Here is a 17760-nt window from a genome sequence, read left to right as displayed (position 1 = left end):
GTTGAGAGAGAAATGGAACTAGAAATAAGTTTCAAAGGATGGCTTTACAAATAAAATTAGATAGTTTAGAGAAATAGAACTATGAAAGATGCAGTGTAGTGGGACTCATGAGGGGTGGTTTTAGATGATTTAAGGCATTTACATCTTGGTGTGACAAAAACTGCTAAGTCAAGAAATGTTTATAATGTATTGTAATTAGGAAATAGTTGGTTTCTAATTGTGATGAATTATAACATCTGTATTGTTTCACCCTTCACATGAGACTAAAAATAGAATAAAAGTTTTTAAAACACCTCTCAGTTGTCTCATCTCTGGGTCAGAAAAGAGCATAATCCTACAGTTTCTATTCCATTTGCCTTTTGGTTGCCTCAGACTCTGCCAGTGCCATAACCAGTTGCCTGAGCACAGATGTGATGCCTGTTGCTGTTCAACGTCTTTTCTGATTAAATCATACAACCATCATGATGAAACAGAGCTGGAAGTTTCTCTAAGAAAAGAGAAGCTGCTCTGTACTCCTTTCAGATACGTTTCCCCATTCCCTCAATTTTCCAGAGCAGCCAGCTCCACTTTAAAGAAATGTAGGAGATCCTACTGGATCTTTTAATTTATTTTTTTTTTTTTTTTTGTGAGATTTGCTTGACACCTTGGGGGCTTCTCTGCTCAGCCAAAGTCTGTTAGAGAGCAAAGTAAACTTTGGGAAGTGTTTCAGCATGGGGATTTCAGCAGCAGTAGAAGTGGAACTGGTTTGGATTTCTTTATTCCTAGATAATGTCACAAACTAAGCTCAAAGACCCCTTCTGCCTGGAGTTTCCATGTGAGGTTGTGCAAAGTCACTTAAATTGGCTGAGCTGTAGTTGTAGATGTGAATTATGATTTATTATTACTATTTTTTAGAATGATTTTTTTACTTCTTAACCCAAGAACAGGAGAATCTGTTAATTAGATTTTTATTGCTTATAGGGGTGTTTTCGTGAACAGCTGCAGGACATGGGGTCTCTCATGTGCTCTGCTCACACTGCAAGTGTCCAACCCCAGCAGTGGGGAGTAGAACTTCCTCCCAGGAAATGGTTATGCCAGAATAAGCCTGAATTCACTTTTCCTGTATAATGTGCTTATGTTGATAAAGCAAATTGTGACTCTGCAGGAGCACAGTTTACTGGGAGATCTGGATCAGCCCAGGGGGACTCTGCTGGGATAATTCTGCATGGAGTGAAACATGAACATTTCTGGCAGATGTTTATGGATGAGCTGCTGTCCTGGGTTATTCTTACACTTGGCAGCTAAGAAATTAGAAGAAAGGGAAGTTCTTCTCCCTCCTTGTCCCCTCTTTTCAGTGCACAGAGAAAAGGGGAGAGAACACATTCTCTTTTATTTGTGCACTGAGAGGCCAGGAGCAGGTTTTAGTTTGGTTGCTTCCCTGGTTTCTAGGCCAACATTTATCAAAAGAATTACCTGACATTCCTGGGAGACTGGATTATGGATGCTGCTGTTTTCTGTTGCATTTGGGCTGTCCCAGCCCAGGAGACTGGAGGAAGCACAACCCCAAATCTGTTCTGTGATGTTTGGGGTGCTGCTGTGGCACCAGCAAATGGCCAGGGCAGTGCTCAGCTCCAGGCTCTGTGTGTTCCATCCCAAGTGTCCTGGCTACTGCTGTTGGCTGTTTTTCCTTCTCCATGCTGTAACTGGAATAATTTGGTTTTATTGGCTTAGTTTTCCTTGTGACTTCTAGATTTGGGGTTAACTTTTTGCCATCTGAAAAGAAAAGCTTTTCTTCTGGTAAAATTGTGTTCTCTCATAGCTTAAGTACAGAATCCCAGACTGCTTTAGGTCGGAAGGCACCTTAGATATAATTTAGTTCCATTTTCCACTGTCCCAGGCTGCTCCAAGCCCTGTCCAGCCTGGCCTTGGGCACTGCCAGGGATGCAGGGAGGGCACCCTGTGCCAGGGCCTGCCCACCCTGCCAGGGAACAATTCCTGCCCAACATCCCATCCATCCCTGCCCTCTGGCAGTGGGAGCCATTCCCTGTGTCTTGTCACTATCTCCCCATATTAAAATTTCCTCTCCCATCTGTTTATGAGCCCCTTTAAGGCACTGGAAGGATGGCAGACCTCAGAAATTCTTGCCTGTTTGTCCTGAGATTTCTAACTAGGCATTGAAAGGGCTGTGTACAAATTTCTTGGAATGAGAACTCCTGCAGGCCTGGCTGACCCCAAGTGCATGAAGTGGTTGTACAAGGGAAAATGTGTTTCATCCTGAAAATAGGAAAGCTGAGATACTGATGGAAAATGCTTCCATTTGACTCAGATCATGTCCTTCCCTGTCTTGAAAATGAGATAATCCAACAATTTTCTGTTATCAACCATCAGTGGTTTTCTTCTTGCCTTCCCTTCCTTCCCCTGCCCCCAGTCCTCTGCTTTGTCACCTGTCTCTGCCCTTTGCTGCAGAATTTCCCCTGGTAACTCTACAGAAATGACATTTCTGCAGCACAAAGCAAGGGAAGTGATTTGAGGGAGCCTTTGCACTTGTATTTCTGGAAAGGCTGTAGATACAAGACTCCTAATTAAAAGGTCAAAGCCACTTGCAGAAACAAATGTCTAAATATAACCCCAGCTTTGTGCAGATGGACTCTGGTAACCAAGGCTTCACAAGCTGGATACATCAATGTGTATAAGGGACTCCTGTGGCTTCCCTAAAATAGAACTTTTTTTTTGTACAATGGTGCATATAAATGCAGCTCCAAGAGCTCTTTTTAGCATGAATTTGTAGTAATTTGCTAAATCCACTTGTGCTTCTGTTGCTCCTGAATAAACTCCCAAATGAAATCAGCAAACCTCCGTGTCCCACCCTGGTGTGGATGTGTGATGCTCAGGGTTTGGTGTGTTTTGGCTTTCAGTTTATGAGCAGGGCTGCATATCCAGGCCTGTTTCTGTGTGCTCTGAGGCTGTTTTTCCTGCCCTGACATCTGCTCCCACTGTTTATTGGATGCTTTATTTTGAAAAGCCATTCCCTGTGCAAGAATCTCACTGCCCATCTGGAGCTGGGAGCCTGTGCCAGATGCTGGGCCAGGGGAATCAGCTGTTCATTGGGAACTTGCAGTCAAGTACCTGCTGCATCCCAACAATCCCAAAGGCTTCAGTCCCACAATCCCCAGCCACACAGTCCCTGACTGCTGGCAATGACAAAGAAATAAGTAGAATGACAGTTCCTTCATATCAATCAGAGACACTTGAAAAATTTATTTCCTTATGCCTTATTTTTTATTAGAGGGCTCATTTTGGTGGCTTTAATGGGTGGAATTGAAAGGCTCCTTTCCCTGTATGCTTGGCACCTGTATCCTAAAAACACTGTGATTCCTATAAGCTCCCGACAAACAGCACCTGATGTGTTTTTTTTTTTTTTTCTTTTAATTTCAGGACAAACACCACGATGCTGCTCATGAAATTATTGAGACAATTCGGTAAGTGCTTGGTGCAGCCTGCCTGGGACCCTTCCTGTGTCTCACTGCAGCTCTGGGAAGGGATGGCTGGAGTCAGGACATGCAGGAGGGCAGCAGTTACCATTTAGCAGCTCTTGAGTTATTTTTTAAGCTGAATTTGCTGCAGTACAGAGCTCCCTGCCAAAGAAATTTTGTTTTATCTTGCCATATTCCATTCTGTTGTAAACAGAGTTAAAAATGAGTGGTGATGTTCAGCTTTAATACTTGTGGCAGTTTGTATTTGAGCTGTGGACAGAGAAGGTTAAGGGAATATTCTTGGCTTGATGTGTGATGTCCTGATCTTGCCTCTGCCCACCCTCTCTGTTTCCCCTGTTGCTGTGATCTTGCAGCATTTGGGTTGTTTGGCAATGATCTCCCTGTAGCATTGCTCTTAATCCTGCTGATAGAGTTGGAGCAGCGTGGGGAAAATGGGAGGATAAAGGTGAAAGACAACTGTGAGGAGCAGGAAGTCAGAGGATTTCCCAACACAGGCTCTCAGGACGTGACTTGCTGTTATTTCAGCAGGATTAGGAGAGGACTTGCCAAAGAACAACTTTTAATAAATGCTACACGAATTCCCCAAACACCTGAGGGATGAGGATGAGTTATCCCCATTACAAAGCTGCTCTTGTTAAATGCTTTAGATCCTTACAGGCTGCTCTTGGCTCAGCTCGGGGCTGTGTCTGCAGCAGGTTTTAGTGCTTGGGTGGTGCAGGTACAGGTGAGGGAGGAGGTGTTTTACCTGCACAACCACCCGAGTTCAAAATTTAGTCACAGATGGCAAAGGAAAAAGCAGTAGGGAGCCTTGTGTTCTCCCAGTGTCAGTGTGAGAGAGCCAAGTGCTTGATAACATCACTCACATGCATGAAATCAGAGCATTTCCCATGGTCTGGGGTGGCAGGGGATGTGGAATTAGGTTGGAGCTGAACATTTTTCTCCTAAAGGAGTTTCTTTTTCTATCTACAAAATACTGCCACTGGTAGCAAACTGCTACCAGTTTGCTTGGACCGGTGGGGATAAGATCCTGTGTTTTGGGGTTTTGTGGCATCCTTTATCAGTGGGATGTGGAGAAGGCCCTTTCCAAGGGGCTCAGAGGGGGTGGCTGGAGTGGTTGGTGCTTTCTGTGCTGGAGGCAGAGGGAAGCTATCTTAGGAAGCAGTTGGGTCATGTTTCACAACTGTTTTCAGCAAGGTTGGAGTGAGCTCAGTGTCAGAAGCTCTTGTGCTGCCTTTGCCTTGTGCAAAGTGCCCACAGTGCCCAAGATGTTGTAAAAGTGGTGGTGAGGAAATGCAGAGGAGCCTTTACCTCATCAGGCAGTGGAGTCAGGGAATAGCCCAAGCTGAAATGGACACAAGGATCAAGCTGCTGGAGGGTTCCTGGGATTTAAGTTTGAAGGTAGAGCCCTGGTGCTTTTCAGGGAGATGTGAGATACTAGAAAAGGGCCAGCCATACATGTCCAAGTTCTGGTTTACACTGGCCTGTGTAGTTATCAACCGCGTGTGAATCAGCCAGAAGGAACAGAATGTTGGATCATTAGTATTTTTTTCCCACCATTTTAATAGTGAAGAATGGAGCAACATTCATGAGGAAGAAATTCTGTGATTCCTATTGGAATTCATCCTGTGATGTGGGTTTTTCTGATGCTGACAGTGCTTTCCAATTTGACATTTGTTGGGGGAAATTTGTGTGCAAAGCTTCTGTGGCTTTTAAATTGCCTTTGAAGGGAATTAATCTTCCTCCATTCCACAAGTGAAGCTCTCTCCTGTGAGCTGCCATTGTTGGATGCACTGCAAGTGGGCATGTGCTTCCCCTTTCTGATGGCCACAACACACTGGGCTGCTAATTCAGATTATCAAATGGACCTTTTATCAAAACAACTTATAAAAATTGGGTTTGGTGTTTAAGGTGTAGGAGCAGTTTAGGCACTCCTCAGAGGAGAATATCCTGGCACTCAGTGGTTGGTGACAGGGTTTTTGGGCTGCTGTGAGAAATCTCCACATTCAGCCTTGTCAAAGCTTCCTGCAGCATCAGAATTCTTTGGAAATGCTGCACTTCTGCATTTTATGTTAGATAAGCATCAGCCATGACTTTGAGTATTTTTAGACACGTGGAATACATTTATCACCTCATTTTGAAGCTTTATGCTCCTGCTAGTGTCTACAGGCATCTTGCTATTTATTCAGTACGAATGTGAGCTGTTGCAGTTTCCTATGATGTCTGCCTTATTCCTAACAATAGTGTGAGCTCCCAGGGCTGCTGCAGTGTCCTCTCTCCATGTAAAGCAGTCCAAATTGAGATAAACTACCTTATTACACTTAATTGGCAATACCTCTAGTCATTATTTCTTCTCTCCTTCTAGGTGGGTCTGTGAAGAAATCCCAGATCTCAAGCTTGCCATGGAAAACTATGTTTTAATTGACTATGATACAAAAAGGTGAGAGGAATGTTTTTGTTCCCAGCAGGAGTTCAGGGTGTAGTGAACCAGTGTGTAACTGGTTATTCTTAGACACTACCAACTGAAGTTTTCTCTCAGAACTGGCTTCAGGCTCTGCTGGAGTTATTTTGGTAGGAAATGTGTAACAGCAACATTGGCAAAGGCAGTTGGATTAAGGACATAATTGGGAACTCCACAAGCTCCAGCCCAGCTCGGCTGTACGTTGAATTACTCACTGTGAAACAATGATCGGTATCTGTGCACTTGGAGCACGGCCAGGGTGGGAATCTCAATGGTTCCTACTCCTGTAGTGACCAGGAATTCCTGTTCTCAGCAGGCCGTGGCAGAGCTGGGTGGCAGTGGGAGCTGCACCTTCCCCTCCTCCCCTTCCTGCTGGCTGGGGGCTGAATTCAAAGGTGAAATTCCCAGGAGTGTTGTGGGCAGCTGGAGAGGTTCTGAGGCGCCTCAGTTCTGTGGAGTTCATACCCACAAGCAGTTCAGAATGAATGGCTCTTATGGGATGTTGCCCTCCTGGCTGGGAGAGGCGGATCCTGACCTGTGGTGTGTCTGTGGAGACTTGTGAGGTTCTGTGCATGGACTGGGAAAAGGGAGGATGCTCAAGCTGCAGCTTACGAAAACCTCCCTGGATGCCTTCATGTGAAAGACTGAATTTATCCAAGTCCATAGAATGACTAAACTGTTAGAAGAAAGTTTACTGATGAAACTGCATTGCTGTGAGTAGAATCCCAGAATATTCTGAGTTTGATCCCCCAGGGATCATCAGCCCAGCCTCTGTCCCTGCCCAGACCCCCCAACAGCCCCACCCTGAGCAGCCCTGAGAGCGCTGTCCAAACGCTCCTGCAGCTCTGGCAGCCTCGGGGCCGGGACCATTCCCTGGGGAGCCTGGGCAGTGCCAGCACCCTCGGGGGGAAGAACCTTTCCCAACCTAAACCTTCCCAGCACCAGATATTTCTGTCATGATTTGCTTCCTCCTCTCTGAATTTTCAGTTGTTTCATTGAAAGGCTTGTTAGTCCCTGCCTACCTCCTGGAAAATTCAAAAGGAGTAATCAAGGTCAAGAATCCCTTGCCATTAAAATCCATTAATTTGGATTTGTGGATTACTCCCAGCAGCTGCATTAATGTATTTTTGTGGTTCTGGCATCCTCACCACACCATCAGTGTGGTTGGCAGCAATGCTGAATAAAAGTGAAGCCCCTCTGTTCCCTAAAGTCACCCCCCATTATCTTCCTGAAGCTTTTCAAGAAAGTCATGAACTAGAATTCTGGTGATGATTTCAGCCTTTTTTCTTCCTTTGAAAAAATATTGTTGGAAAAATCACTGGCAGCAGATGGGCTGAGCCAAGGATGTGAAGAAGCAGCAGGTTATGGAAATGCAGACAAACCCCATTGCAGCCTTGCTTTTCCCAGCATAGAAACAAGCACAGGCAGCTGGGAGAATTCATGGGAGAGGTGTCCTGGCCAGTGTAGTGACCCTGAGGATCACAAGCGACTGAAGTGTCCTGATGTCCCCTGGCACCCCCTCCCTTCCCAGCTTTGGGAATGGATGTGATTTAATGAAGTCACTCCTGTAACTCCTTGCATTGTTTTTGCTGCTGCTCTGTGGGTCTGATTACATAACGATTGATGTTCCCAGGAATATACTTTCTTTCCTGGCCTCAGATGAATTAATTTAATCCTCTCAGTTTGTGTCATTAGGGCATCTGCCTGGGCTGGCCATAATCCCAAGGAGCTTTCCTGATGGGTGATGTTTTAGGCTGTGTTCTGGCTTTGTCTGCATTTTCAGTTCTAGGGTGAATTTCTGGAAGAGCATCTGCTTGTCTCAGGACTGATTATTGTGGAGAGATGATAGCAAAAAGGAGAAAAATACACAGGGCTCTTATATTTCTGTGCAGCTGAAAATATGGGGAAGAGATTCTGAGAATACAGAACTTTACCAGGAAAAGGGCTGTACTCAAAGTATGACTTACAATAAAGGAACTAATTATTTGTCATGTACTCCTGGTCTACTGGGCATTTTATTTAAAGGAAACAAAGTCTTAAATCTATATATGTAATTACATATCCTGAGAGGAGCAAACCCTAAATACCTACTAGCCAAGAGGATGGAAAGGCACAAGGTTTTGCCTTCAAACCTGCCTGTTTTGAGCTGTCCTTGTGTTTTCCCCCAGCTTTGAGAGCATGCAGAGACTGTGTGACAAGTACAACCGAGCCATCGACAGCATCCACCAGTTGGTAAGTATTGAATCTGGCAAAAACCTGCCGTGGTTTTTGTGTGCCACCTTTGAATTCAGGTTGAGAACAACAGCAGATAGCTGGGACTGACTCAGTTCTGCATCATTGCTCAGTTCAACATCAGTTCAGTGGGGATAGCAAAGAATAAAGGAGTGAACAAACCTTTACACCCACCCCAACTCTATTCAGTGTTGTGCTTTACATTGCCAATTGTTTTTTGCATCTCTTTAAATTCCCTATTATCAGCTATGAAATTACCTGTTAATTGAGATGTGACAAATGTGATGTTCCAGAAACAGCCTGGAACGTCAGCAATATCCAGCACTTCCAGTTTTTGGGGGGCTTGAGCTTGGTATTAAACTTATTTCCTTGATCACAGCTGGGCAGTCAAAGAGTTAGTATTGAAGGGATATTCCTACAGAAAGAAAGGGAATGAAACACCACTTTTTGTTCCCAAATTCAGAGCTGCTGCTCTTCCTTGTGCACTTCTGGCACTGTTATTTTGTCACTTGGAAACAGCTGACTTGCCTTTAGGAGGAAGGAACGGTTTATCTACATTTAACACAGGGATTTCTCATATAGATTGACTTTTGCACAGGGAAATCTATGACTTATGGGTACTTAAATAATCCATATGAACTCTCCTGTGTGTTGTGGAAGTGATCCATGGCTTAGGAATTTCCTTGCCACAGTTCAGCTGCTCTGGCCTGTGGGATCACTGGCTAAAGTAGAATGTAATTTCTTTTCAGGCCAATTTAATGAGCTTTTTGGTTCTTTTACCCCCAAAAAAGGTTGAGCTGGAGGAAGCAAAACCTGAACGATGAATAATGTTACTATTCTGCTTAATTTGAAAGCATAGGTGGATTTTTTTCCTCTGCTGTGCTTATGGGAATTATTTGAAATATGCAGTATTATGGCAACAAGCCTTTTTTGCTGGGATTTTCTTAATATTTTGGGCCTTAAAAACTTGTGCTTATTTGCATTCAGGCACCTTCATGTCTGTGTTGGTTAATAGCTAAATATTACCAGCTATTCAGCATTTGCAGTTGCTATCTGAACTGGCAAACCTGATGGGTTTAATTTTTTCCTTCCCATCTGAATCTCATAGGAAAGTTTAGGAGGGGTAATGGAATTGCCCTTTTTAGGTTTGTATTTATCAAAGGGAGAGGTAGACATTTTTAAAACTTAACAACTTTTATGCTTCAGATTTTTTTTTTTTTTTTTCTGAAGAAGAAAGGAAGCTTGATTTCCATCTCTTTCCTGCCACTCCCTGTCTGAGTGCATCTGATCCCTCCCATGTGACAGCTCCTGGAGCAAAATTAACCTGTTCTTGTGTTGTCAACATCAGTTCATGGGGATAGCAAGGAAAAAAGGAGTGAACAAAGCTTTACACCCACCCCAAAGCCGTTGTGCTTTACATTGACAATTGTTTCTGGCATCTCTTCAAATTCTCCTTTATCACATGTGAAATTACCTGTGAACTGAGGTGTGACAAAATGCAGAGCAACTGCTGGCTTGCAGTTTCTGCAGTATCACAGAGTTGTGAGGGTTGTGAGGGATCTTAAAACCCATCCAGTGCCACCCCTTCCATGGCAGGGACACCTCCCACTGTCCCAGGTTGCTCCAAGCCCTGTCCAGCCTGGCCTTGGGCACTGCCAGGGATCCAGGGTGGGCACCCTGTGCCAGGGGCTGCCCACCCTGCCAGGGAACAATTCCTGCCCAATCTCCCACCCAGCCCTGCCCTCTGGCAGTGGGAGCCATTCCCTGTGTCCTGTCCCTCCAGGCCTTGTCCCCAGCCCCTCTCCAGCTCTCCTGGAGCCCCTTCAGGCCCTGCCAGGGGCTCTGAGCTCTCCCTGGAGCTTCTCCTCTCCAGGGGAGCAGCCCCAGCTCTCCCAGCCTGGCTCCAGTTCCATTCACTGGTTTTATCTTTAAGCAGCGCCTGCAGCCCAAGCTGAGGGCGAGGGGCTGGGAGGGGACTGTCCCTCATTGCTCAGTGGCTTTGGTGGCAGTTCCTTGTCCCCAAAGTGGGTTCACCCCTGTCCCTGCTGTCCCCTGCAGTGGAAGGGGACGACGCAGCCCATGAAGCTGAACACGCGTCCCTCCAACGGGCTCCTGAGGCACATCCTGCAGCAGGTCTACAACCACTCGGTCACAGACCCCGAGAAACTCAACAACTACGAGCCCTTCTCCCCCGAGGTCTACGGAGAAACTTCCTTTGACTTGGTGGCCCAAATGATCGATGAGATTAAAATGACAGAGGATGATTTGTTCGTTGACTTGGGCAGTGGTAAGTGACCAATAACTCTTTTTTCTCCTTTGCTTTTGTTATAAATGAAAATTTGTCTAGCTAAATTTAAAATGAAAAAAATAAAATATTTATTTTGCAATCAAATTCTATCTAGCCAGCCACAAGGAAAGAACAGAGCCGAGCCCGGGGTTGGCACCAGAAGTCAGCCTCAGCAGAGGTTTTCCTCTGTGCCCACACTTCCATCCTGGCACGAGGTTTTTATAGAGAAAATTCCGCCTGAGGCCAAGATTTCGGCAATCAGTCTTTTCTTCCATTTAGAATTTATAAGTTAGTAAGATTTTCTTTTTTGATAATGAAGAAGAACAATGCAGCGTCCAGAGTTTCTAAATCCCTTGATGAAATTTACTGGAATGCTGCATTCACATGGATCTGCCCAAAGATTTCCATGATATCCATCTCGGGTCATTCAGGAGATGATCAGCGCCTGGGGTCCCCATATCTCTCCAGACATGGCCCATCTCCTGGCCGAGCCACATCCTTTTACTTATAAATCAAGTTCTAATATACACCAGATTTTGCACAGAAGTGGGGGGAGACTCCTAATACAAACGTATATATTCTAACAAATATTCAATATCACATATATCATATTAAAAATAGTGCAAATTATATCTACTACACATAACACTTTGCTGTGCTTTCTCTTTTTCTTTATACTTTAAAACCCCCATATTTGGGAAGACAACCAGGACTGGGGGTTGTGTAATCTTTTCTAGATAATCCCCAAAGATGCTCCTGCTTTTTATGCTAGGATTAAGTGGACCAGATAAACACCCCAGACCTCTTTTCTGCTGGCAGTGAAATATCAGCCTGCGATGCAATAAGCCCTTGTTACAAACCCCTGTGTTTGTGTTGGGATTGTTGAAGGAGAAGCAATGTTAAAAATTATGTTTGACCCATAAAGTTGCATTCCTAAGGATTCATCTGTTTTCACTGGATTTGTTTTATGCCCTTTGTATCTGAAAACTGGATTTCTTGACCCTTCCCATGTGAAACACTTGGTTTGGAATCTGAAAATGAAGGGTTTTTTTCCTCTGACTTGTCAGTGTGTCAAAAAAGCAACTATAAAAGCTTTAGTTTCCTTGAACAGTTGTGAAACCCCACAAAATCTAACCCACATCTGCAACAGAGTCAAGTTTTAAAAGGAAATTGATGTGTCTAGTTGGTGAGGAAACCAGGTATGACTCAAGCACATGTGCAACAGAGACACTATGTAAGAAAATGTTCTTTTTCTTGTTAAATCTGGTTCAGAACAGGAAAGGAGTAATAAGAATTTCCCCTTTTGCCTGATGTGTTCTGAAGTTTTAACACATTTAAACCCAAACAAGTATGTGTGATACAGGACTTCTGTGGAAAAATAGATTTTTCAAAAAAAATATATTTTAAATTTGAAAGGATATTTTAAATATTAAACAGCTATATATAAATATTCAATATTTATGTATGGTACACATAATAAAATAATATACCTAATATATGTTATATACATTATATATAACATATAAAATATATATATTATATATAATATAATTATATAATATCTATTATATTAGCTATAACATATAAGCTATATACAATATATTGATAATATAAGTATATCTATTATATATAAATAAGATATAATATATAAAATATATAGAATATGTAAAAAAATATATATACATACAAGCAGGCTCTTCAGTGATTTTCTTACCACTTCTTCCTCTCTCAGTAGGACTGATTGAAATATCCTGTCAGGGACTGATGCTCAGATGAGACCTTTAGAAAAACATCAGAGCTGAGAAACTCTTTTCCATCTGGAGGGAAACAAAATCTCCACAGATTCTCACAATTGTTTGTCCAGGAAGGTTAAAGAAGATTATATCTGGGAGTGTTGCAGGTTGGGTCCCAGACCCATGTCAGATACTTTAATCTGCTATCCCCAGAAATAGATCAGGTGTTTCTCACTCTGACCTTGGGGCTGAGCAGCACCAGGCAGTGGGAATGACTTTGGGAATGCCCAGTGCCCCCAGTGGGAATGTCAGACCCTGCCCAGGTTCACAGTACATCTGCATTGGGAATCCAGAGCTTCCCTCTGGCTGCCCTGGCAGCTCTGGGACCCTGGCAGGGGTCAGGAACCCCCCTGGACAGAGCCCCCAGAGACACTGGCTGTGATCTCTGTCCATGGAAAAGAGTTTTCAGTCTTACAGGATGAATTACAAGCTCTGAGTGTTTGATATAAGTAATAATTTAGTGTGGCACGGGTGCAAAAGTAAAATTTTAGGATTCTAGATAAGGGGTCCAAAGGGGACAAGATGGAGGAAATTGGGTGTGCCTTGTCCTTTTTCTCCTTCTTCATGCCCTCCATGTTTCACTGTGCTGTTGGCATTTTTCTGTTGGTTCAGGCTGGGGACACACTGTCCAACGTAGGTGACAGATATTGGCACGTTATTGTAAATCCAGCACAGGTAGTTTGTGGTATTTAATGTTTGTACCATCCCACTGAGGGCAGAGCCCCACACGCTGCCCTGCAGGACAGAGCTGCGGCAGGGCAGCAGAACATGTTAGAGATAAACAGAATAAACAACCTTGAAACCAGCACAGACGAATTATGGCTTCTGCTTTGGCAGCGGGGCTGACAGACAGAGACTTTCTACAATCTCGGAATCATCAATACCTCAGATTCCGACAACCTGCTGGTTTTTTTTTCGTGTGTGCGCTTTGCTCTGAAAGCTTCTCTCGCCTGGCTGTGCTTTCCCTGAAGGTGCTCTCAGCCCTGGGGTTTTTGTTCCCTGCAGGTGTGGGGCAGGTGGTGCTTCAAGTGGCTGCAGCCACAAACTGCAAACATCACTACGGAGTGGAGAAAGCTGATATTCCAGCCAAGTACGCCGAGGTGAGTGAGCTGGGCTGTGTTGGCCTGCAGAACTCCCTGCTGCAGCCCTGCTGCTCTCTGCTTCCCTGCTCACTCCTGGAGCAGCCAAATATCAGCCTGCCATGCAGGGATGGGCTTGAGGAAAGAAGTGTGTCCAGTCTGGAGTGTTCAGAAGGAGCACTGGCATCTTTCCAGAGTGATTTCAGGCCCTGAAAGCTCTTCTTAACAATAAAGCCAAGGCCTGTTCAAAAGGGAGTGCAGTGTAAACTTCTCCCAAATACCATTCCCCGTCTGGAATGGCCCTAATGCAGCTCCCAGAGGCCACAGCATGCAGCAAATCCAGGAATAAATTCACCAAACAATTACTTTTAAAGTATTTTGAAGGCCAAGTCTCTGTCTGTGGTGGTGATGCCCCCTTTTCAGGAATTTAACCAGAATTCCTCCTGAGGCCTGTGCTGGGTCTCTGGTGTGTAACTGCTTAGCAGGCACCCTAGTGAGGAAAACCATAAAACGGCCTGAAGCTGCAGAAGGGGAGATTTAGATTAGAGATTAGGAAGGAATTCTTGGCTGTGAGGGTGGCACAGGGTGCCCAGAGCAGCTGTGGCTGCCCCTGGATCCCTGGAAGTGTCCAAGGCCAGGTTGGAAATTATTTCTCTCCCCTGGGATAGTGGGAGGTGTCCCATGGCAGGGGGTGAACTGAATGATATTTAAGGTCCCTTGCAACCCAAACCATTCCATTTTTTGATAATGTTTTGATTGTTTGATAATTTTTAGTCATGTTTCTTTGCATTTCTAATTCTGTGCCAATGGGACACACACAGATGATGAGTTCAAGGCAAACCTGGGAGGCCACAAGCAAATAGGGAAGGTCAGTCATGGCTTACCACAAGAAGTTTGCTTTTTTCAGTAGCCTGAACAGAAACTGATCCCTCTGAATTTTCAAAGCACAGATTCAGCCTGAACAGGCTGGAAAATTCTCCCCCTTGGAGGGAGGGAATAAATAAAACTCCTTGATCCTTTTCAGTGATGTGGGCAAAAATGCACACAGAATCACAGAATAGTTGATGTTGGAAGGGACCTCTGGCAGTGTCACCTGGAGCAGGTGATGCAGGAATATGTCCAGGTGGGTTTGGAATGTCTCCAGGGAGGGAGATTCCCCTCCAAATTTGGGTTAAATCCTAAAGATCAGCTGGGGCCAGGCTGCTGGCAGGGTGGTGTTGGGATGTGTGAGGCACTGAGCTGTGTGGATCTGGGATTTTGTTCCTTTCTCCCTTCTTACCAGCAGCCCTGGTATGTTTGGGTGCAGTTTGAAGCACTCTCAGTTTCTGTGGGAAGCAGGATTTGCTTCAGGATTCTCCCTGTTTGCTGCTGGGATGCTTTTCCTGCTGCTTTCTGCCTCCTCAGTGACCCCAGCAGACCTGGCCTTGTCCTGATTGTCCCTTTGCTCCCTGGGCTTAGGCTGGGCTCACCCCCCTCCCCCTTGTGGGATTATGCACCACAGCTTAAGGCAGGGCTATTTTTAGTGCTGGGCAGTGTAAAGGCTTTTCTTAGAACATGGAACTTCCACGGGAAGGGGTGGGGGTGAAAATGCCAGCTTTGCCTTGGCCCTAAGGAAATGAGGGTTTGGTTTTTTTAAGAAAACTGAACAGCAGGAGCTCTGTGTTTGCCTGTCCTTGGAATGTTAATGGCAAAAAGCCTCCAACCAGACAGAATTCTTGGGGATCAGTGAGGGCTGCAGAGCTGTGTCTCCATTGCTGTGATGGAATTGGAAATGTGAGATGTCCTAATAGCTGCTTTTGGTTTTCTTCCCTCTTGCAGACGATGGACAGAGAGTTCAGAAAATGGATGAAATGGTATGGGAAGAAACATGCAGAATACACAGTGAGTGACTCTCAGCTGCAGATTGGGATCCACACCTAAGTGCAGAGTTTGTAAAGTCCCCTCCAGCCTTTCCTCAGGCAGCTGAGGCCCAGCTGCTCCCTGGTTCTTGTACTGATCCTGGGGATGGTGTTTCCAATACCTCCTCCCAGACCCCTCTCTTTGTCTTGCCTGATGTGGGGCATGGTGTTATTGGGACCACTTCCAGATATTTCCAGAAACTTTTGGAAGATTTATTCTTCTAAAATGTTGTTCTGATTGGGGCTGCCATGAGTCTTCTGTTAGTGTTAAATCCCCTTTCCCTTTCCCCTCCCTCTCTCCATGGATTGGGGTTTTTGCCAAGTGTGGCAGCTCCTCCTTGGGGTTCTGAACTCTCCTGCTGGAAATAAGAGCTGAAGCTTTGGTTCTGCAGGCAGGGGAAGGAGTGGGCCCAGTTCTGGAGGGGATGGGGTGGCAGGGGGAGGTTCTGGGTGGGTGGAGATTGGAGTAGGAAGCTCCCAAGAACAGGTAACAGGCTGGATGGTCCTCAGGGGAGGGTGGTGGGTGGTTAGTTCTGGTTTGGAATTGGATGCTCTGAAGGTGGAGCTGAGGCAGAAGCAGTAAATGGGTCATCATGGGGGATCTTCCTGCCTGGGACAAGGATTGTGTTGGAAATCCTTTATCTTCCTCCTCATGTTTCTTTATTGTCTGAGGATGTTTTGCACTCCAAGGACGGTGTGGGGAATGTGTAAATCCATGCACTGTCCTGTCCATTCCTTCCCTTTTCCCTTTTTTCCCCTCTGTAATTGTCTGTAAGAAAATCTGCTCTCTGCTTAATAACTTTCCAGTTGGGAGATGGATGTACAACAGGAACCCGCTGGGGGTTTTGAAAACACTTCTATTTGTGCTTCTGCCACTTTCCTATGGTCAGGGAAGAGCATAGGGATCCTGGGTGGATCAGGGATATCCCCAAATATCCCAGGGAAGCTAGGTCACTACTCAGAGGTTGCAGCTGGCCATGTGTCCTGCATCCAGGAGTGAGCAAGGATTGGGAAACTGCCTTTTCCATCTTGCCTTCTTTCATTCTTCTTCTTCTTCTTTCCTTCTTCTTCTTTCCTTCTTCCTCTTCTTCTTTCCTTCCTCTTGTTCTTTCCTTCCTCTTCTTCTTTCCTTCTTCTCTTCTTCCCTTCTTCCCTCCCTGCCATGTCCCTGGGGTGGTGTGATCCATGTGGATCGCAGCACTGTGGGATCAGTGGCAGCTTGGAGCTGACCAGCCTTTATTTCCCAATTTTCTGTCTGCTGGGACCCTTGGTGCCCTCATCCTGCAGTGAAGCTGCTCCAGCTCTCCCTTTGGGAAGCAGGCTGGGAAGATGATGGTCCCACCTGCCCCTAACACCTCCCTCCTGCAATTCCTGTTCTGGGCAGAGGGATTCCCTTCCAGGGGATGCTGGGCCTGCTCTGCAGCAGGATTTATAATTCCTTCCTGCTGTGGAAGCACTGGCAATGCTTTACTTTTCCTGAAGTGGCCATATGGCATTTTTCCATTGTGTCACCCAGCTGGCATGACTTGAAAGGAATTGTTCCTGAGGATGCTCTGCTTCTGGGCTGGGTAATTTAAGGAGTAGGAGAAGAACTTGGACTAAAATATTGGAAGCATATTGCTTGCCTTAGGCAGCATTTCCATATTGAGCATTCCAAGTGACAGAGTCTGGTGCTATATTGAAACAAAGCTATTTATTTTTGCCAGGTTCTTTGGCTTTTATAACTCTGTTTTCTGCAGTGTTTAGAGTAAAATTTCCCTGAATATACAATCTGAGTTTTTTTTGAGAAGAGTTAAACACTTGCAGCACTTCTTGTCTGAAGGAGAGTTGGTTTCCTGTCACCTTGGAGTGATGCTTGAATGCAGATTTTGGGCTTTTACAGGAGGCACACAGGGCAGATTTTATTTAGTTTTTATTTGTGAAACAGACTTTTGCCAAGCAGTTTATTTTCTTTAGGAACTCCTTAGCAGCATCTGCTTATAGGTGACTGTTAAACACAGAGCAAAATTGCTCATGATGCAGCTGGAGGACACAAGAAGATGTGGAATTAAAAGCCTGGTATATCTTTGTCTTTCTGGAAAACAGCTTTATCCCTGCAAAATGTTTTGTGAGGTCCCAAAATTCCAAATGTTGGAGACAAAATAAGCACAAATTGAAATAGTCTGTCATCAGCAGAGCTCAACTCGTGAATTCCACTCCAGTGTTAGAGGCAGCCATATGAAAAATCAGTGTTTTGAGAAAAATCAAGTGCTGGAGGAGGGGAGTGCTTGGTGGGAGTTCAGTGGGAAGTATTTCAGATCCCACCTGCAGCTCTGCCTGAACTTTGTGGATAGTGTGTCTCTCTTGCTGTAAAAGTAAAAACTGTGGTGCATAAGGCAGCAATAAATCGTGGAGATGGCCCTGCAGGGTGGTGCTGGGTTTTTAGGTTATTTTAACAGCCAAGATGCCAGTACAGTTAGAGATTTCCACTTCAAATGGATTTAGGGTTCTCCCTGAAAAGTGACCTGCTGAAAAGTTGACTTTTGCAGAGTGTTCCATGC

At 45.0% G+C, this 17760-nt stretch overlaps 1 protein-coding gene across 5 annotated transcripts in view; it reads left to right on the top strand.

The window, feature by feature from the left end:
• Positions 1 to 17760, top strand: part of DOT1L (DOT1 like histone lysine methyltransferase) — an 80069-nt gene that overhangs the window by 13567 nt on the left and 48742 nt on the right. For all 5 annotated transcript variants that reach the window (XM_012571264.5, XM_041711002.2, XM_041711000.2 and 2 more), the window contains exons 2-7: positions 3415 to 3458; positions 5836 to 5910; positions 8100 to 8163; positions 10222 to 10450; positions 13249 to 13343; positions 15141 to 15203. In XM_012571264.5, coding sequence (XP_012426718.5) covers positions 3415 to 3458; positions 5836 to 5910; positions 8100 to 8163; positions 10222 to 10450; positions 13249 to 13343; positions 15141 to 15203 — 570 coding nt within the window. The remainder of the gene's footprint in view (positions 1 to 3414; positions 3459 to 5835; positions 5911 to 8099; positions 8164 to 10221; positions 10451 to 13248; positions 13344 to 15140; positions 15204 to 17760) is intronic.

The sequence above is a fragment of the Taeniopygia guttata genome, chromosome 28 (assembly GCF_048771995.1).
Source record: "Taeniopygia guttata chromosome 28, bTaeGut7.mat, whole genome shotgun sequence".
In the NCBI taxonomy this organism is placed as follows: Eukaryota; Metazoa; Chordata; class Aves; order Passeriformes; family Estrildidae; genus Taeniopygia; species Taeniopygia guttata.
The sequence above is the reverse complement of the archived record's forward strand: the minus strand, read 5'-3'. Positions and strand labels throughout refer to the sequence as shown.